Source organism: Paramormyrops kingsleyae, chromosome 13 (genome assembly GCF_048594095.1).
Source record: "Paramormyrops kingsleyae isolate MSU_618 chromosome 13, PKINGS_0.4, whole genome shotgun sequence".
In the NCBI taxonomy this organism is placed as follows: Eukaryota; Metazoa; Chordata; class Actinopteri; order Osteoglossiformes; family Mormyridae; genus Paramormyrops; species Paramormyrops kingsleyae.
The window spans coordinates 9,909,753-9,924,595 of record NC_132809.1 but is presented as its reverse complement, the minus strand read 5'-3'; the positions used below and the strand labels follow the sequence as shown (position 1 = coordinate 9,924,595).

General features: G+C 45.7%; 1 protein-coding gene across 3 annotated transcripts in view; it reads left to right on the top strand.

Annotated features, from left to right (window-relative positions):
* The first annotated feature begins 7,251 nt into the window (after positions 1–7,251).
* The window catches only part of LOC111842715 (tubby protein homolog), a 73,029-nt gene continuing 65,437 nt past the window's right edge, over positions 7,252–14,843 (top strand). For 2 of the 3 annotated variants that reach the window (XM_072698147.1, XM_072698146.1), the window contains exon 1: positions 8,012–8,217. In XM_072698147.1, the coding sequence (XP_072554248.1) occupies positions 8,159–8,217 (59 nt within the window). In that variant the 5' untranslated portion in view covers positions 8,012–8,158. Of the gene's footprint in view, positions 7,971–8,011; positions 8,218–14,843 lie in introns of those variants that run through there. The other variant, XM_023809622.2, reaches the window with a different exon arrangement.

Sequence of the window (14,843 nt, the reverse complement as noted above, 5' to 3'; positions counted from 1 at the left end):
TATTGATCTAGTCCGTTAAGTACAATGGGGGTTGTTAATCGGTTTCAGCTGCTTTGGTGTTAAAGAAGTTAATAACAGGTGCACTAGAGGGGCAACAATGAGATGACCCCCAAAACAGGAGTGGTTTAACAGGTGGAGGCCAATGACATTTTTCCCTCCTCATCTTTTCTGACAGTTTTTTTCACTAGTTTTGCATTTGGCTACAGTCAGTGTCACTACTGGTAGCATGAGGTGATACCTGGACCCTACAGAGGTTGCACAGGTAGTCCAACTCCTCCAGGATGGTGCATCAATATGTGCCATTGTCAGAAGGTTTACTGTGTCTCCCAGCCCAGTCTCAAGGCCATGGAGGACATTCCAGGAGATAGGCAGTTACTCTAGGAGAGATGGACAGGGCCGTAGAAGGTCCTTAACCCATAAGTAGGACCAGTATCAGCTTCTTTGTGCAAGGAGGAACAGGAAGAGCATTGACAGAGCCCTACAGAATGACCTCCAGCAGGCCACTGGTGTGCATGTCTCTGAGCAAACAATCAGAAACAGACTTCATGAGGGTGGCCTGAGGGCCCGACATCCTCTAGTGGGCCCTGTGTTCACTGCCCAGGACCGTGGAGCTCGATGGGCATTTGCCATAGAATACCAGAATTGGCAGGTCCACCACTGGCACCCTGTGCTTTTCACAGATGAGAGCAGGTTCACCCTGAGCACATGTGACAGAAGTGAAAGGGTCTGGAGAAGCTGCGGAGAACATTATGCTGCCTGTGACACTGTTCAGCAAGACCGTTTTGGTGGTGGGTCAGTGATGGTCTGGGGTGGCATATCCATGGAGGGACACACAGACCTCTACAGGCTAGACAATGACACCTTGACTGCCATTAGGTATCAGGATGAAATCCTTGGACCCATTGTCAGACCCTACGCTGGTGCAGTGAGTCCTGGGTTCCTCCTGGTGCACGACAATGCCCGGCTTCGTGTGGCGAGAGTAGTTCCTGGAGGATGAAGGAATGGATACCGTTGACTGACCTAAATCTAATGGAACACCTCTGGGACATCCGACGCCACCAGGTTGCATCTCAGACTGTCCAGGAGCTCAGTGATGCCCTGGTCCAGATCTGGGAGGAGATCCCCCAGGACACCATCCATCGTCTCATTAGGAGCATGCCCCGACATTATCAGGCATGCCTACAAGCACGTGGGGGCCATACAAACTACTGAGTACGATTTTGAGTTGCTGCAATGAAATTTCGCCAAAATGGACCAGCCTACCGCATCATTTTTTCACTTTGATTTTCGGGGTGTCTTTGAATTCAGCCCTCTGTAGGTTTATCATTTTCATTTCCATCAAACAATGTGGCATCCTTTCATTCCTAACACATTACCCAGTCCATATCAGTATAGATATACAGCATGATTTTTCCCCCCATTGAGATCTGATGTGTTTTCAAAGCGTCCCTTTAATTTTTTTGAGCAGTGTAGTTTGATTCATTAGACCAAAATGTATCTGTGTATAGTGACCTATTTGTTGTTGTTTGTTTTGTTGTATATTTTTTGCAGCACGAATCTATCTGAGTTTAGTAAGGTTGTGTTAGTTATAGCAGCAACCAGATAAAACTGATCTTTTAAATAAAATACAGTACAGAGTCACTGTAACAGTGACAATGTAAAGCGAGAATAGCACTCAGTAATACATTTCATGTCCACATAGAAATCCAGAAGCCTGCACGGTCAGACGCTTGGTCTGTTTCCTGTATTTCGTTACACTGTTTGAACTTGGAAGCGCAACTCAGCTGATCGTTTGCAAAGTTTCCTCCAAGTATTATTTCAGGTCTTATTGGCCGTTTAGGAGAAGACTGTTCACTTTGTTGGAAATACGAATTTTACTTTTGTTTCACTCGTGCTGTATCCTGAAGCTTGAATTAAATTTGTTTTTGTGGGGTTAATATCTTTCTCCTGGTTCTCTCTTGGCGTTTTAGTGGGGATTTCGTTTTTCTTGTGAGAAAATACGCTGAAGACGATCTGAATATTATTGATTGCTTATTGATTGATTTGTGCATATAGCGCACATTCTTTTCTCAAATGAGAAAACGGTACTTAGGAAAATCACTCTACGCATCAACCTCTTCACTTAAATTTCTTTCCCACTATTTTCTAAGTAAATTAATTTCCAAATATATACAGCTCTGGAAAAAATCATCTGTTTTTCTAGTGTCATTTTTTAAGGGTAGGCTGTCATGACCGTGCCGAGCACGGACCAAGGAAGCATGCGACGAAGACGAGGAATCGGGAGTAAGGGTTTTAATTGACATTCGGAGAGGCAGACAGGACAGAAAACGGCATAACACTACAATGACAGGACTATGGAAATAAACTCTGACGGGGACTTAAATACACCTAACTAACGAAGACAACTCAAAACAGCTGATAAACACTGGGAATCCACATGAGGTTAACGAGGGGGCGTGGCACAGGAGGATCGGCACGATCGGGGTGTGACATAGGCCTATGTATTTGAGCAATGGGAATGTTTTTGATTTATTCCATAAACGTCTTACAATATTTCCTCCACAGACTCTGTAATGTCATACATAGAGATGCTGATTTAAGAAATAATTAAAGTGGTTTCCTAATTTTCTCCAGAGCTGTATGTAGGTTCTTTCAGACACGTTAATTAGTCCCATATAAGCAGGTGTTAAATAATGTGAATGTAAATATTAAATAATGTGAAGCCCACTGCAGTGATTAGACTTTGGAGACTTGAACTGTGGTGGGCTATCAGTGCAACTCAAGATTTTTCACAAGTTCACAATGACATTTTAACAGTTTTCAGAATGATGATTGGCTCCAGTTATGTCCATTTAATCATTATTGCCCTTATTTCTGATTAAGATCTAATTCCATGATTAATGTCCAAATTCTATATAAATCTACATCCAAATTTTAGTATAGGTGTCACGTCTGGTGCACGAAGGGTGTTACGTCCCGCATGGTTTGGGATGAGATGTGGGGATGCTCTGGGCTCTTCGTGTGTGTTCTGTCTTTTTCCCTTCTAACAGGCAGAAGCGTCGGGATCGGATTGGGGGATTGATGACTCCGCCTGTCATCCCGGTTGTTCCGGTTGGCGGTCCAGCTGGCGTGGCATTTTTAAAAGCGAGCCCGGCTTGCTGGAGAGAGATCTCTTGGAGCACAATAGCATTTCTTTTCATTTGATACTGCCTGTGGTTGTCCGGTCGTTGCCAAGACCAGTAATGCTAATCGCTTTGTAAAATGTGAATAAATCACTGGAAGTAAAAAACAGACCGAGGAGATTGGGCATTTTTGTTCGGCTGGTTATTAACGTGACAGGACCATTTTGTCATTTGTCCTGACCCTAGACAGGGACGTGACAAAGGGATTGTGGGGAAGCAGATTCGGGAGACAGGAGTCCAAAAATGGGGTTTTATTCACAGAATGGGGAGCAGCACAAGAGAAACTTTAATGACAGACCTGGGGAAACAGATTTGAACGCGGACTTAAATACAGGACATGACATCAGAATAAACGCAAGATAAGTGATACGCTGGGAATTCACACGAGGGTAATGAGGTGGGCGTGGCACACATGAGGACTGGATGCGCTGGTCATGACAGAACCCCCCCCCCTAAGGCACGCACTCCGGGCATGCCCCAAGGGGAGCGGCGGACAGGACGAGACCGGAAAAACAGGACCTGAAAAAACAAGACAAAAGCATCACTGGGGCAGAGGGAACAGAACCGAAACAAAAAACAAGCATAAGGGCAAAAGCCAAGACAACACCTGGCACAAGACGGGAAAAGCAGACAGGCAGACCAGGAAGGGAGACACAGGGGAAACACCAATGGAAGGGACAAAAGGACCGGGAGTGAACGGAGGAACCACAGGGGGAAAAGAAACCGAGACAGGAGGGAGAGAGGGACGACGAGCAAACACAGGAGGCCAGACGGGAAAGGTCGGGGGGCAACGGGGAGCCTGATGGAGCCACAGCAGGCAATGGGCGGCAACTAGAGGGGCTGTAGGTGAGTGAAAGGCCGAAGCTGGAGGGACCCCGGGCGGCCGGGAGGCAGGAGCCGGAGGGGACCACGAAGGGACTGAGGAGGAAGCCGGAGGGACCAATGGAGGGGGCGAGGAAGAAGACGAAGGGGCACCAGCGGAGGCGAGGAGGGAGCAGAAGGGGACCATGGCGAAGGCAAGGAGGGAGGGGAAGCCACAGCAGGTGATGGCGCAGCCACAGCAGGCAGAGGCACCGTCCACCGACGAGCCATAGTGGAGGGACCCGCAGGTGAACGAGGCGTCGGAGGCAGGACCGCAGGCAGCTGACGAGGCAACGGTGGGGGACCCGCAGGCAACAGTCGAGCAGGAGCCCAGGGGACCGCAGGCGGGCGGGACCTGACCCCTGCGCCTATGTCCTCTCCCTTTACGGGACACCGACAGGCGGGGTTCTGGCCAGGATCGACTCTTCTGCGGCGATGGTGGAGGAATCCTCCTCCTGAAGGAGTCCTTTGGGGCAGGTTAGGGAGGTCCCTGAGGAGTCCCATTCGAGCTCCTCCTCTCCCTCCATCAAGGGGGGAGGCTCAAGGGTCAGGTAGTCTGGGACCTCCTCGGGGACAGGAACTGGAGTAGTGGGAGCTGGACCAGGTGCCAGAGGGTCTGGAGCCTCAGCAACGGGTGGAACTGGGACCTCAGGTGTGGGTGGAGTCGAAGGCGTGGCCGGGGCCTCAGGCGGAGCAGAGACAGGCGGAGCAAGGATGAGCGGAACAGAGACAGGCGGAACAAGGACGGGCAGGACATCAGATGCAGCAGGAGTCTTGGGACATCGGGCTTGGGCAAAACCTGGGCCAGGCCCTCGGGCAGAGCAGCAGGCAGCACCAGGACCTCAGGTGGAGCAACAGCCGCAGCAGGGGCCTCGGGCAGAGCAGCAGCCGCAGTAGGGGCCTCAGGCAGTGCAGCAGCCGCAGCAGGGGCCTCGGGTGGAGCAGCAGACCTGGCCCCTTTATGGACACTCGGGACAAGCAGATCAGGCTTGACGGACAGCACAGGCAGGTCAGACAGCACAAGAACCGGTGGGTCGGGAACATCAGGTGCCAGCGGGTTGGGAACATCAGGTGCCGGCAGGTCAGGCAGAACAGGCGCTGGTGGGACAGACGGGTCATGCAGAACAGGCGCCGGCGGGACAGGCAGAACAGGCAAGTCAGGCACAGGTAGAACAGGCACATCAGGCAGCATTGAGGGCAGTGTGTCAGCTCCCGGGACTGAACCCCAACCAGGTGGTGTCGCAGCAAGAGCCTCTGAGGGCAGCGGCACAGCTGTCGGGACTGGATCCACAGATGAGTCAGGAACTACTGTACAGGTGGGTCTAGAATTAAAAACTAGTCAGGAACTATAGGCAGGCCAGGATCCTCGGACGGGGCAGAAACCTCAGGGACTGGATCTTTTCCGCAATAGGCGTTGCCCCTTTAAGGGCTTTAGGGACCCCCTTTAATAACTGGGCTTATTCCCAGGAAGGGACGAGCTGCCTGAGCCGGCAGTGCAACGGCAGTATCGCGGGTTGGAAGTACTTGCCTGCTGGGCTCGGCGGTGGAGATGTCGGGGGCGAATTCTGCCGGATTCTGGATCGGGGAAACAACTTCCTGGAATCCAGCGGGGGGAGACGTGGCGAGAGAGGCGGCCCCCAGGAAGATCTCCGGCTGTTCCTTCTGTCTCTGCTCCTTTCGCTTCTTCTTTTTCTCTGGATGTTGGTGGTCAGTGGAGGCTGGGTTCTGTCAGGGAGGGCAGGCGGCTCTGGACTTTGTTTGCTTCCGAGCGAGATCGGTTGGAGCCTCATCTCTGTAACCCTCTTGACCAGCTGCCGGAGATTTTCACGAACCTCGTTAATGAGGTTCGTGTTCCCGAGCGGAGACATCCTCTGTAACAGGGATCCGCTCCGGCGGGCCATATTCAAGGCTACAGGATCCTCTCTAACCTCGAGCAGATTAAGCCAGTAAATGACCTCCTGAAGCAAGCTAACGTGATCGCTCTCGGCTTGTGGACGTGCTGCGTTGTGGAGGTCTGTTATTCTGTCACGTCTGGTGCATGAACGGGGAAGCAGATTCGGGAGACGGGAGTCCAAAAACGGGGTTTTATTCACAGAATGGGGAGGAAAGACAAACTTTAATGATAGACCTGGGGAAACAGACTTGAACGCGGACTTAAATACAGGACATGACATCAGAATAAACGCAAGACAGCTGGTACGCTGGGAATTCACGAGGGTAATGAGGTGAGCATGGCACACACGAGGACTGGACACGCTGGTCATGACAATAGGCTAATGGCATTGCTCTGTTTTTGTCCAGTTTGGTGTCTCATATTTGCAATGAAGTAGTTTTGTTTTAGCTTACGCACTCAGTAGAAACTTTATTTCATCTTTGTATTTCACCATTAAAAAGAAAAAAAATAAAGCAAGAAGTGAATTTGCACAAACATTAAAATGATTTAATACGTTTTTGGTTCATTTTCATGCTTTATTCTGCATGGATTGTCAGCTAGGAGCAGGCAGCTAATGACAGTAAAAGCTCACCAGGCTTTATAGGCTTACATTTTGACTGGGTGGAGCTTTTGCTGGAGAACCAAGCTGTTCCCAAGCAGCGTAAAGCAAGGTACAAAGCAAGGGTTACATCCTGGATGGGATGCCACTCCATTGCAAGGGACAGATACTCATACACTTTGGTGATTCAGAGACACTAGTTTATCTGGATGTTTTTGTGCTTTGGGTGGAGTTTCCAGAAGAAGCCTATGCACTTAATAATACAGAGCAGAGGCAGGAAATGAAAGCACGACAGTGAACATTTGTAGCAACAGGGTTATCTGCTTCATCATCTTAGCAGTGTTGAGCAGTCGTTGTGATAATGCGCTATACAAAAATACATTTGTTGTTGAGCTATTCATTATAAATATTCTCCTTATGGAACACAGTCAGAAAAAAGGGTACAGCCCTGATACTGTTTTATTCTCCATGGTGCAAACAACATCTCTGCATGCCCACGGGAGTTTCACTTACAGAAAAATGTCCTGAGGGCAAAACGAAAAATGATTGGTTCAGAAAGATACCCAATCAGATTGTAGAGGAGGTGGGTCCAAACGACAATAGGAGGTGGGGCCAACCAATTAGATGTCTTGCATGAATTTCGCCGAATAGGGGAAGGGGGTGGGGCACGACAAATATTGCCCACATACCGGGAAAATAGTCTGTTGGCCGATCCATCACACCCCATCAAAAAGAACCATCAGAGAAAGGCAGAAAATACTTTTAGGGCGAACTTAATTTTAAAGCTAAATATCTTGCATTGAGGTTATCGGCAACTTATGATTGGAACTATTCATTGCAGAAACGGTGGATTGACCCTCTTGCAATTATTTATTTGTAAAAATAGAAACTTTGTGTGGAAAGTAAATTAATGTCTTTTTATCCAGCTCCTAGACCTTTCCTGCGCATAGAGAAAGGGTAGAACAAAAATTTGATCTGTCAACGATTTCCATCTTAAAACAATTTGGAAAAATTTACAAAATTAAAACTGAAACATCAAAAAAAGACTGAATATTCGATATTCTGCAGATTTGTTACTCACCTGCAGATGAATATAGACCTATTTATAAATTTTTTGGTATAAGTATTTCATAAGAGCGCGCAAATACTTTTGAAAGAATACATGATATATTCGGGTCGGTATAACCAATTAAGTGGGGAAGATGTCAAGACATGTAACTGTGATAACAGGGATAAGCATCGCAGATCCTTTCAGGAAGTCACGGCGTTTTTGGGCTGATACGGTTAGGTTATCGGGGCAGAAATTACCAGGGAAATTGGAAGTGACGCAGTCCTTGAAAGCCGCGATCAGCGTCCTGTAGGTGTCACAGCGCTGGGCCAGACTACCGCGCTATGAACAACTTCTGCGAGTTCACTTCCCCGCGTCTCAGAAATGGTACGTCCCTCCCATTGTGAAGCCCCCTTAAGTAAATCATTTTAGCTCGTTTTGAGACTCGCCTTCAGCGGCAGCGGATCTGCTTTCCGGTTGTGCTTTTCAGGGCAGGCGATTCGCAGCTGCTCGCCCCAGACTGTCGGACCAGAGCATCGCGGCGCCGTTTCCATCTCTAAACGGCACCGCTGACCATGATGGATGGAGTCAATGGCAACAGGAACATGTCATATAGCCGATGGAGTTATGACAGGTAGGCTGCGTTGTTTTTTCTTTTTACTACACTTTTTCTTTTGCAGTATAAGGCATCACGCCGATCTTGCTCTGCTTATACAAGACTCATTACACGGTTTACCATGTTGACAGTGTGAAATACTCCGCTTGCAATACGTACCTGTATATCACGGTTAGTGGGCAAGTTGTGCATCGCCTGTGTGAGATGCATTTGACTGAATGATACGCGCAGAATTACGGCGTGTTCATGCGAATTATTTTATTACTGCGGTCGAAACGTCTTATTTGGATACTGATTTAGACAGCAGACTAATAAAGATACCTCTTGTACTGTATTTTGGCGACAAACTTCAATTACGGTGACTGGCATTAACAGCTCATAAAAATAAGAACTTATTATTTTTTTCAGTGATTAAAGTTTCTTCAACATATTTCATTGCGTTTATAATTGCATGCAATTTCTTGCAGTTGGTCAGATTTTGTAACGCTTTGTTTTCAAAGGATTTTTGAAATCGCATTGATCATTATTTAATGCAAATAATCGTTTTCTGGGTAACGTATTGTACATTCTCCGTTATATTGGTCATTGATGCTCGTGGTTTTCCTGGTTAGGGATCGTTTCTGTCCTGCTAGCTGCGGCTTTTTGTATGTGTTACTATTCAGCGTGTCGGTAAGTGTAGGATAGCCTTGTTTTGATTCAGCTGTGTTTTACGATACTGTCACACGCTGTAGACTCGCAGGTTCCCATTTGTCGAATATGCTCTTCCCCTGTATATCCGCTGACAAACCCCATAGTGTGATATATTTTGTATTGTGAAGATGCTGATCGTCGGACACGGGGGGCAACATGTAGCTCCCTCAAGTCTTAATTAACACAACGCGAATCACCACCCCGCAGCTGCTGCGGTTGTTTCTGCACAGTCTTGCATGCATGTTTTTAGATTGGTATTCAGTTAAAGGATCCCAGCGATCCTTAGAGACTGTCGCTAATCTTCTGGGTCTCTGCAGAGCTTATTGTCACTGAGCAGGATGGGGTTATTTGGGGGGTGCCTCATCTGAGATCCTTACATCACGTGTTGCCTTGAGTAAACACTTTCCAATGAACGTGAGGGTGTGGCCTACTGCTTCTGGTCTATGGATCTGTCCGCTGCTGAGGTCTTCGCTAATGGTGGAAACAGCTTGTTCATGAGACGACCAACACATGAACATATATGCAGGAGTCCAAGCAGCCCCACTAACAACACAATTTAATGTCCTACTGTTTACTGATGAGATGCTTTTGAATGAATTCTTTACATAGGTGAGTTCAAGCAATTTGACCCCTATATTTCCTGGTTAACTGATACATTTTCTATGTCCTCATTTGTATGGATGCAGCAAAGTGGTGACAGGGATTATTGATACGGTTTATCAGCCCTGAGATGTTTCAATCCTGGCTTTGTGGTGCTTTATGGGTCCTAGTGGTGGTAAACGGCGTGCTCTTTTATTGACATGCATATTTCCAGTTGGGTTGGATGTTGGCTCCTTGGTAGGCGAGGGACTGGAAAACTGTGGGTCCATTAACATCCCAGAGGTGACCGGGGCACAGGGACTTGTAAAATAAACCTCAGATGATCTCCCCCAAGGTGCAAAACGCAGCTGTATTATGCAGGAGAGCAACCAACATGTGCAAGTAAGATATGGCTCACAAATCCCCATATTTGGGGCTCCTCATGGCCTTGTGTTCATAGTGCAGGCCGGCATGGCTTTTCCCTGCAAGACGTGTGTTGCTCATATGGTTTCATTTAGTTGTTGTATTTTCTTTTTCATCTTGGGAAGAACATAGGATCTCAGAATATGGAAAGTATTGACATGTAAAGCTGTGCTTTTTTCCACCGTTTATGGATGCAATATGGAGATTCTCAGGGCGCTTTTTTCTGATGGGTGTATTAGCAAATATGGAAAACGGACTTTATTGGATAAATGCCTACAGCTCCCCTCATGGAAGAACAGACCATTTTACTTTGTGCTTTGGGGAGTAAGATCATTATTGGTTATGAGCAAAGGGGTATGAGCAGAAACGGCGATGGCTGTGTGTATGTGAATTAGCCAGGGAAATATCACAGAGGATAATACCGCCTACAGTTATCACTGGCTAATTTAATACTCATGTTGTGGTAAGACTAAAGCAGAGCACGCAAACTTCAAGAGCGAGCTGATGCTTTCAAGACATGGCAGTTTGAACGTGTCCTTGCTTTGATGGACTAGCAGGCGTTTCTGTCATTATTCACAGTTATACACGCCACTGCCTGTGTCATCCATTACTCACTGCCTCCCACTGCGAGATACTCCAGGTTCTTTGAAAGACATTTGTGGATAATGTTCCTTTGGTATTGCTGTGAAGATGTGAGATTGTGGTCAAGAACAGATCGATACTTTCATTATGAATTTGCAATTAAGCGTGCCCATCCATCCATCCATCCATCCATCCATCTCCTAACGATTTATCCTGGTCAGGGTTGTTGAGGCGCTTGTGTCCTCTCCCACGCAAAACATGGAATAATTCTGGGGTACACCCTTGACATTTTTGCATTCACTTGTTTTTGGTTCCCTCCCTGGGTATTGTAAGAACAGGCAGTCCCTGAGTTAAGAATATCCAACTTACGGACAACTTGTACCTACGAAGCCTATAATATTAAACATTTGAGTTAAATACAGCTTGTAATAACGAATGCACGCACTCCTTTTGTGACGCTCGTGAAAACATTGCGCGGCTTCAGAAGTTCGTCGCCTCGAGGTGCAGTGCAGCACCGTATGTAGTTACGTTTATTATTACTGTTACTCTTATGAAGATTGTTAATTACTTTTCTGACTTACCCGCAAATTTGACTCGGCAGACTTGGTGAATGGATCTCGTCCGTAGCCTTCGACTGCCTGCATTTCTCATAGTGCAAATATGTGTGAAAATGGGGGCAAGTGTCACGGTGAGCAGTGCAGGTGCTTATTCGCTTACTGACAAAGTTACATCGCCCACAAGGGAGTTTTACCAACATGTACTCCAGCTGCATTCACTAAAGTCTCCAACCTTTGTTTTTTTTATCATTGTCTGATTGTAATTTTAAAAAGGACTCGTTCCGAAGAGGCCTCTCTCCACAGCTGAGGGGTAGCTTACTTTATAAGCAAGTTCAAAGTTTTGGTTTTTCTTGGGTTTGACAAGGACTTTTCTGACCAACACAAGTTATTATCCATATTGTAGTAAAGAAAAAAATTATCTTACAATGTAAATTAATATAAAAATAATCTCTTCCCATTCCACAGCAGTATGATTAAAAGCTGTACATGTTTTTCATTCCTGTATTTGTTTTGTTTTAAAAAGATTTTAACAGTTAACACATGTTCCTGGCTTCTTTGCACTAACCTAGAAGGCGTATATGATTGTTATGCTTATGCTAATCCCGTTAGCAGACAGTATATTATCTCAATTGCTGGAGGAGATTTGATGGATGCCTGGGATTCTGAATGTAAACATGGCAGTTTCAACACCTGTACACCATGTCAATTAGTTCAGGCCTCGGGTCCCTAGTAATCCACCGAAGTATGTGGTCATGCTCTAAACCAGTGTTTTCCAATCCAGTCCTCAGGCACCTGCAGACATTCCATGTTTTCACTCCCTCCCAGCTGGGAGCAAAAATGTGGACTGTCTGGCAGGGGCCTATGAGGGAGCAAAATTGTGGACTGTCTGGCGGGGAGCTACAAGGGAGCAAAAATGTGGACTGTCTGTTAGGGAGCAAAAGCGTGGACTGTCTGGTAGGGAGCTAAGAGGGAGCAAAATTGTTGACTGTCTGTTAGGGAGCAAAAGCGTGGACTGTCTGGTAGGGAGCTACGAGGGAGCAAAAATGTGGACTGTCTGGCGGGGAGCTACGAGGGAGCAAAAATGTGGACTGTCTGTTAGGGAGCAAAAGCGTGGACTGTCTGGTAGGGAGCTACGAGGGAGCAAACTTGTGGACTGTCTGGCGGGGAGCTACGAGGGAGCAAAAATGTGGACCAGCTGTGGGTACCTGACGACCAGGTTGGGAAACACTGCTCTAAACTAGTATTGGTTTATCCCCAAACACTCGTTTTTGGGGGAAACTGTCTCAATGGATCATTGCAGTGAAATGTTCAACAATGGCTGTTGAAATGAATTCAGCCTAATTTGGCTCCTGCAATTTTCCCGTTTATGTGGAGGGTGGAGTGGCGACACTCTGATGCACTAATGGGGATGGAGAGCCTCTTTGGCCCTGGTCCGGACGGCAGCTCCAGCCTGCGGCTGGCGGGGTGCTTCGTGGTCTCTCGACCTCCCCCTATACCCACACCCCCCTCCAGATTCACTGCTGAGTCACTGGTTGTCCGTTGCTGTGGTTACTGTGCAGAAAGATCACCTTAGCCTCTGTGTAGACATCCAGTGTCAGAGCCCCTGGCAAGCTCTGCAGCCTCACTTCTGTTACGCTCGGACCTGCATGTGCACCTACTGCAGTTACAGAGCCCTTCAGCAAGGTAGCACAGCGAAGCTTTTGTATGTCGACCATCCAGGGTAGCATATTCTCACTCCAAAGAAATGAAATGAAATTTTGCTTTATCTTCTATCTGTACAGGCAGGAGTACAGACACATTTGAATGCTTCTTTTTTCACAGTTGCCATCTTAATCACCTTGTGATGGGAAGCTTGGATTCCGAACACAGGATTGGCTATTTTCTGGCGCCCTTGGAGGTATCAGTCTTCTGACTAGGGGTGGGAATTGGCACTGACCACCCGAATCAATATTATATCGATATATGTTTACCGATTCTATATGTATCACATTTTTAAAACAGATTTTGCTGAAGAGCATTTTAGCTCTACATTTAAAGACAAAGGCAGTAATGGTACATTCATTCCCTGTAATGGGGAAGCTACTTTTAATTACTTTTTTACTTATGATTAAAAGTAGTTAAGCTACAGCCAAGCTACTGTTTTAATATAGCAGTTAGCTACACTACAAGCTACAGAGAAAAAGTAGCTAATTACATTGAAGCTGTTTCATTCTTAATGTTTCATACTTAATATTTGTGCTATAGGATAGTCTTAAAGCAAATTAATTACAAAGAATGTGAAGCATGATATTAAAAGCTGAAATGAAAATCTATATTTCTAAACAATGTAACGTCAAATCACAATAAGGTTTTCAAAAAAAGTTTCTGTATTTGGTGTGAACCAAGATGCTTCACAATTGCTGTGTGGAAATTAGAAGGGTTGCAATAAAAAAAAAAAGATTTTGATTATCTGTTCAAGAACCAAAGTGCTCCTATGCATTTTAATGAAAGTGTCTAAAATATTATTTGCCATGAAGTATTTTTCAACCCTTCATTCATCCCCAGAGGATTCAAGCAAAAAACATGTATCAGAAATACCTGGTAGTTGAAAATACCCGTTTTTGTAGAGAGAGAAAAATAAAACTGACTGGTCGGTCCTTTATTTTATATGCAAAAATTATCATAGGTATAATATTCTGTATAATATAATTATATCATCTTTAAGTCATATTGTTGGGTGTTTTTTAACCTTTTTATCACCATTTTCTTTCTTCATTATTGTTACACAAACAGATACGAGTGTATACTGTACTGTGAGCTAACAGGGCGAATAGCAGCCTGAGCACGAGATGAATGAAGAAGCGTCTTGCGGTGAAGCTCGTGCTGCCGGCCGGCGCAGTCACGGTGTCAGAATGATCGTGAAGTAAATCAGTCCTAAGTTGGATACGTCGTAAGTGGATGACCTGTAGTATTTTTTAACAATGTAGCGTTTTACCACACTAAATAGCTACCTGTAAAAAAAAAAAAAAAAAAAAGTTACTGGAAAAGCTACAGCGTTATGCTACTTGTGGCAATGAGTTAGTTACAGCTAGTGCTAGAGAGCTCAAAGATCCTCCCCCATCACTTAAATCAGCAGTATGGGAACGTCAACACTGGAAACAGATAGAGTCGTTGAAAAGATTGTGTGTCTCTCGGTTCTGTTGTACTGAACTGATATTTTTCTGGAAATACAACCAATACACTAACTCTTTTTGGGAGTGAGGTGAAACCCAGAGAGGAGTTTTTTTAAAAAAGGTGTAAATAGTTCAGTTTGTTCAGAAATTGTTCTCAGGGAAGAGGTATAGAGATATTCAGTGAAAGTTTACATTTCACACACTTGTGGTTAGTTGTGGCTTTAAATTGAGATGGTGCAGGAAAAGTCTCTGTACATGCTTAGTCATCCATGATAGCACTGTGTCAGTCCCTCAACAAAATCAGTTAGGGAAACAAAATCACTGCTGACCATGGATTCAGGCTGACGGACTAATGATCACAGAGTCTTATCCTACTGAGTCACACACTGACCCCCTCCAGGACTGTCTGTTGGAGATTGAGGTTGGATTTGCATGATCAACTGACTTGTGCTTAGCTGGTGAACCATTTGTGCATGGATGTTCGTAAGTGAATGCAAAAGATGCTTTGTCGTCTATTTTATAGTGAATTGTGCTACAGTTTGAACACAGTGGTTCAAAGAGTTGCTTTACTTAAAAGACAAAAATAGACTACAGAATTTATTTGTATTAAAAACTATAGCTGCTAATCATGCAGCAAAAATCAGTAGATAGGTATGGAAGG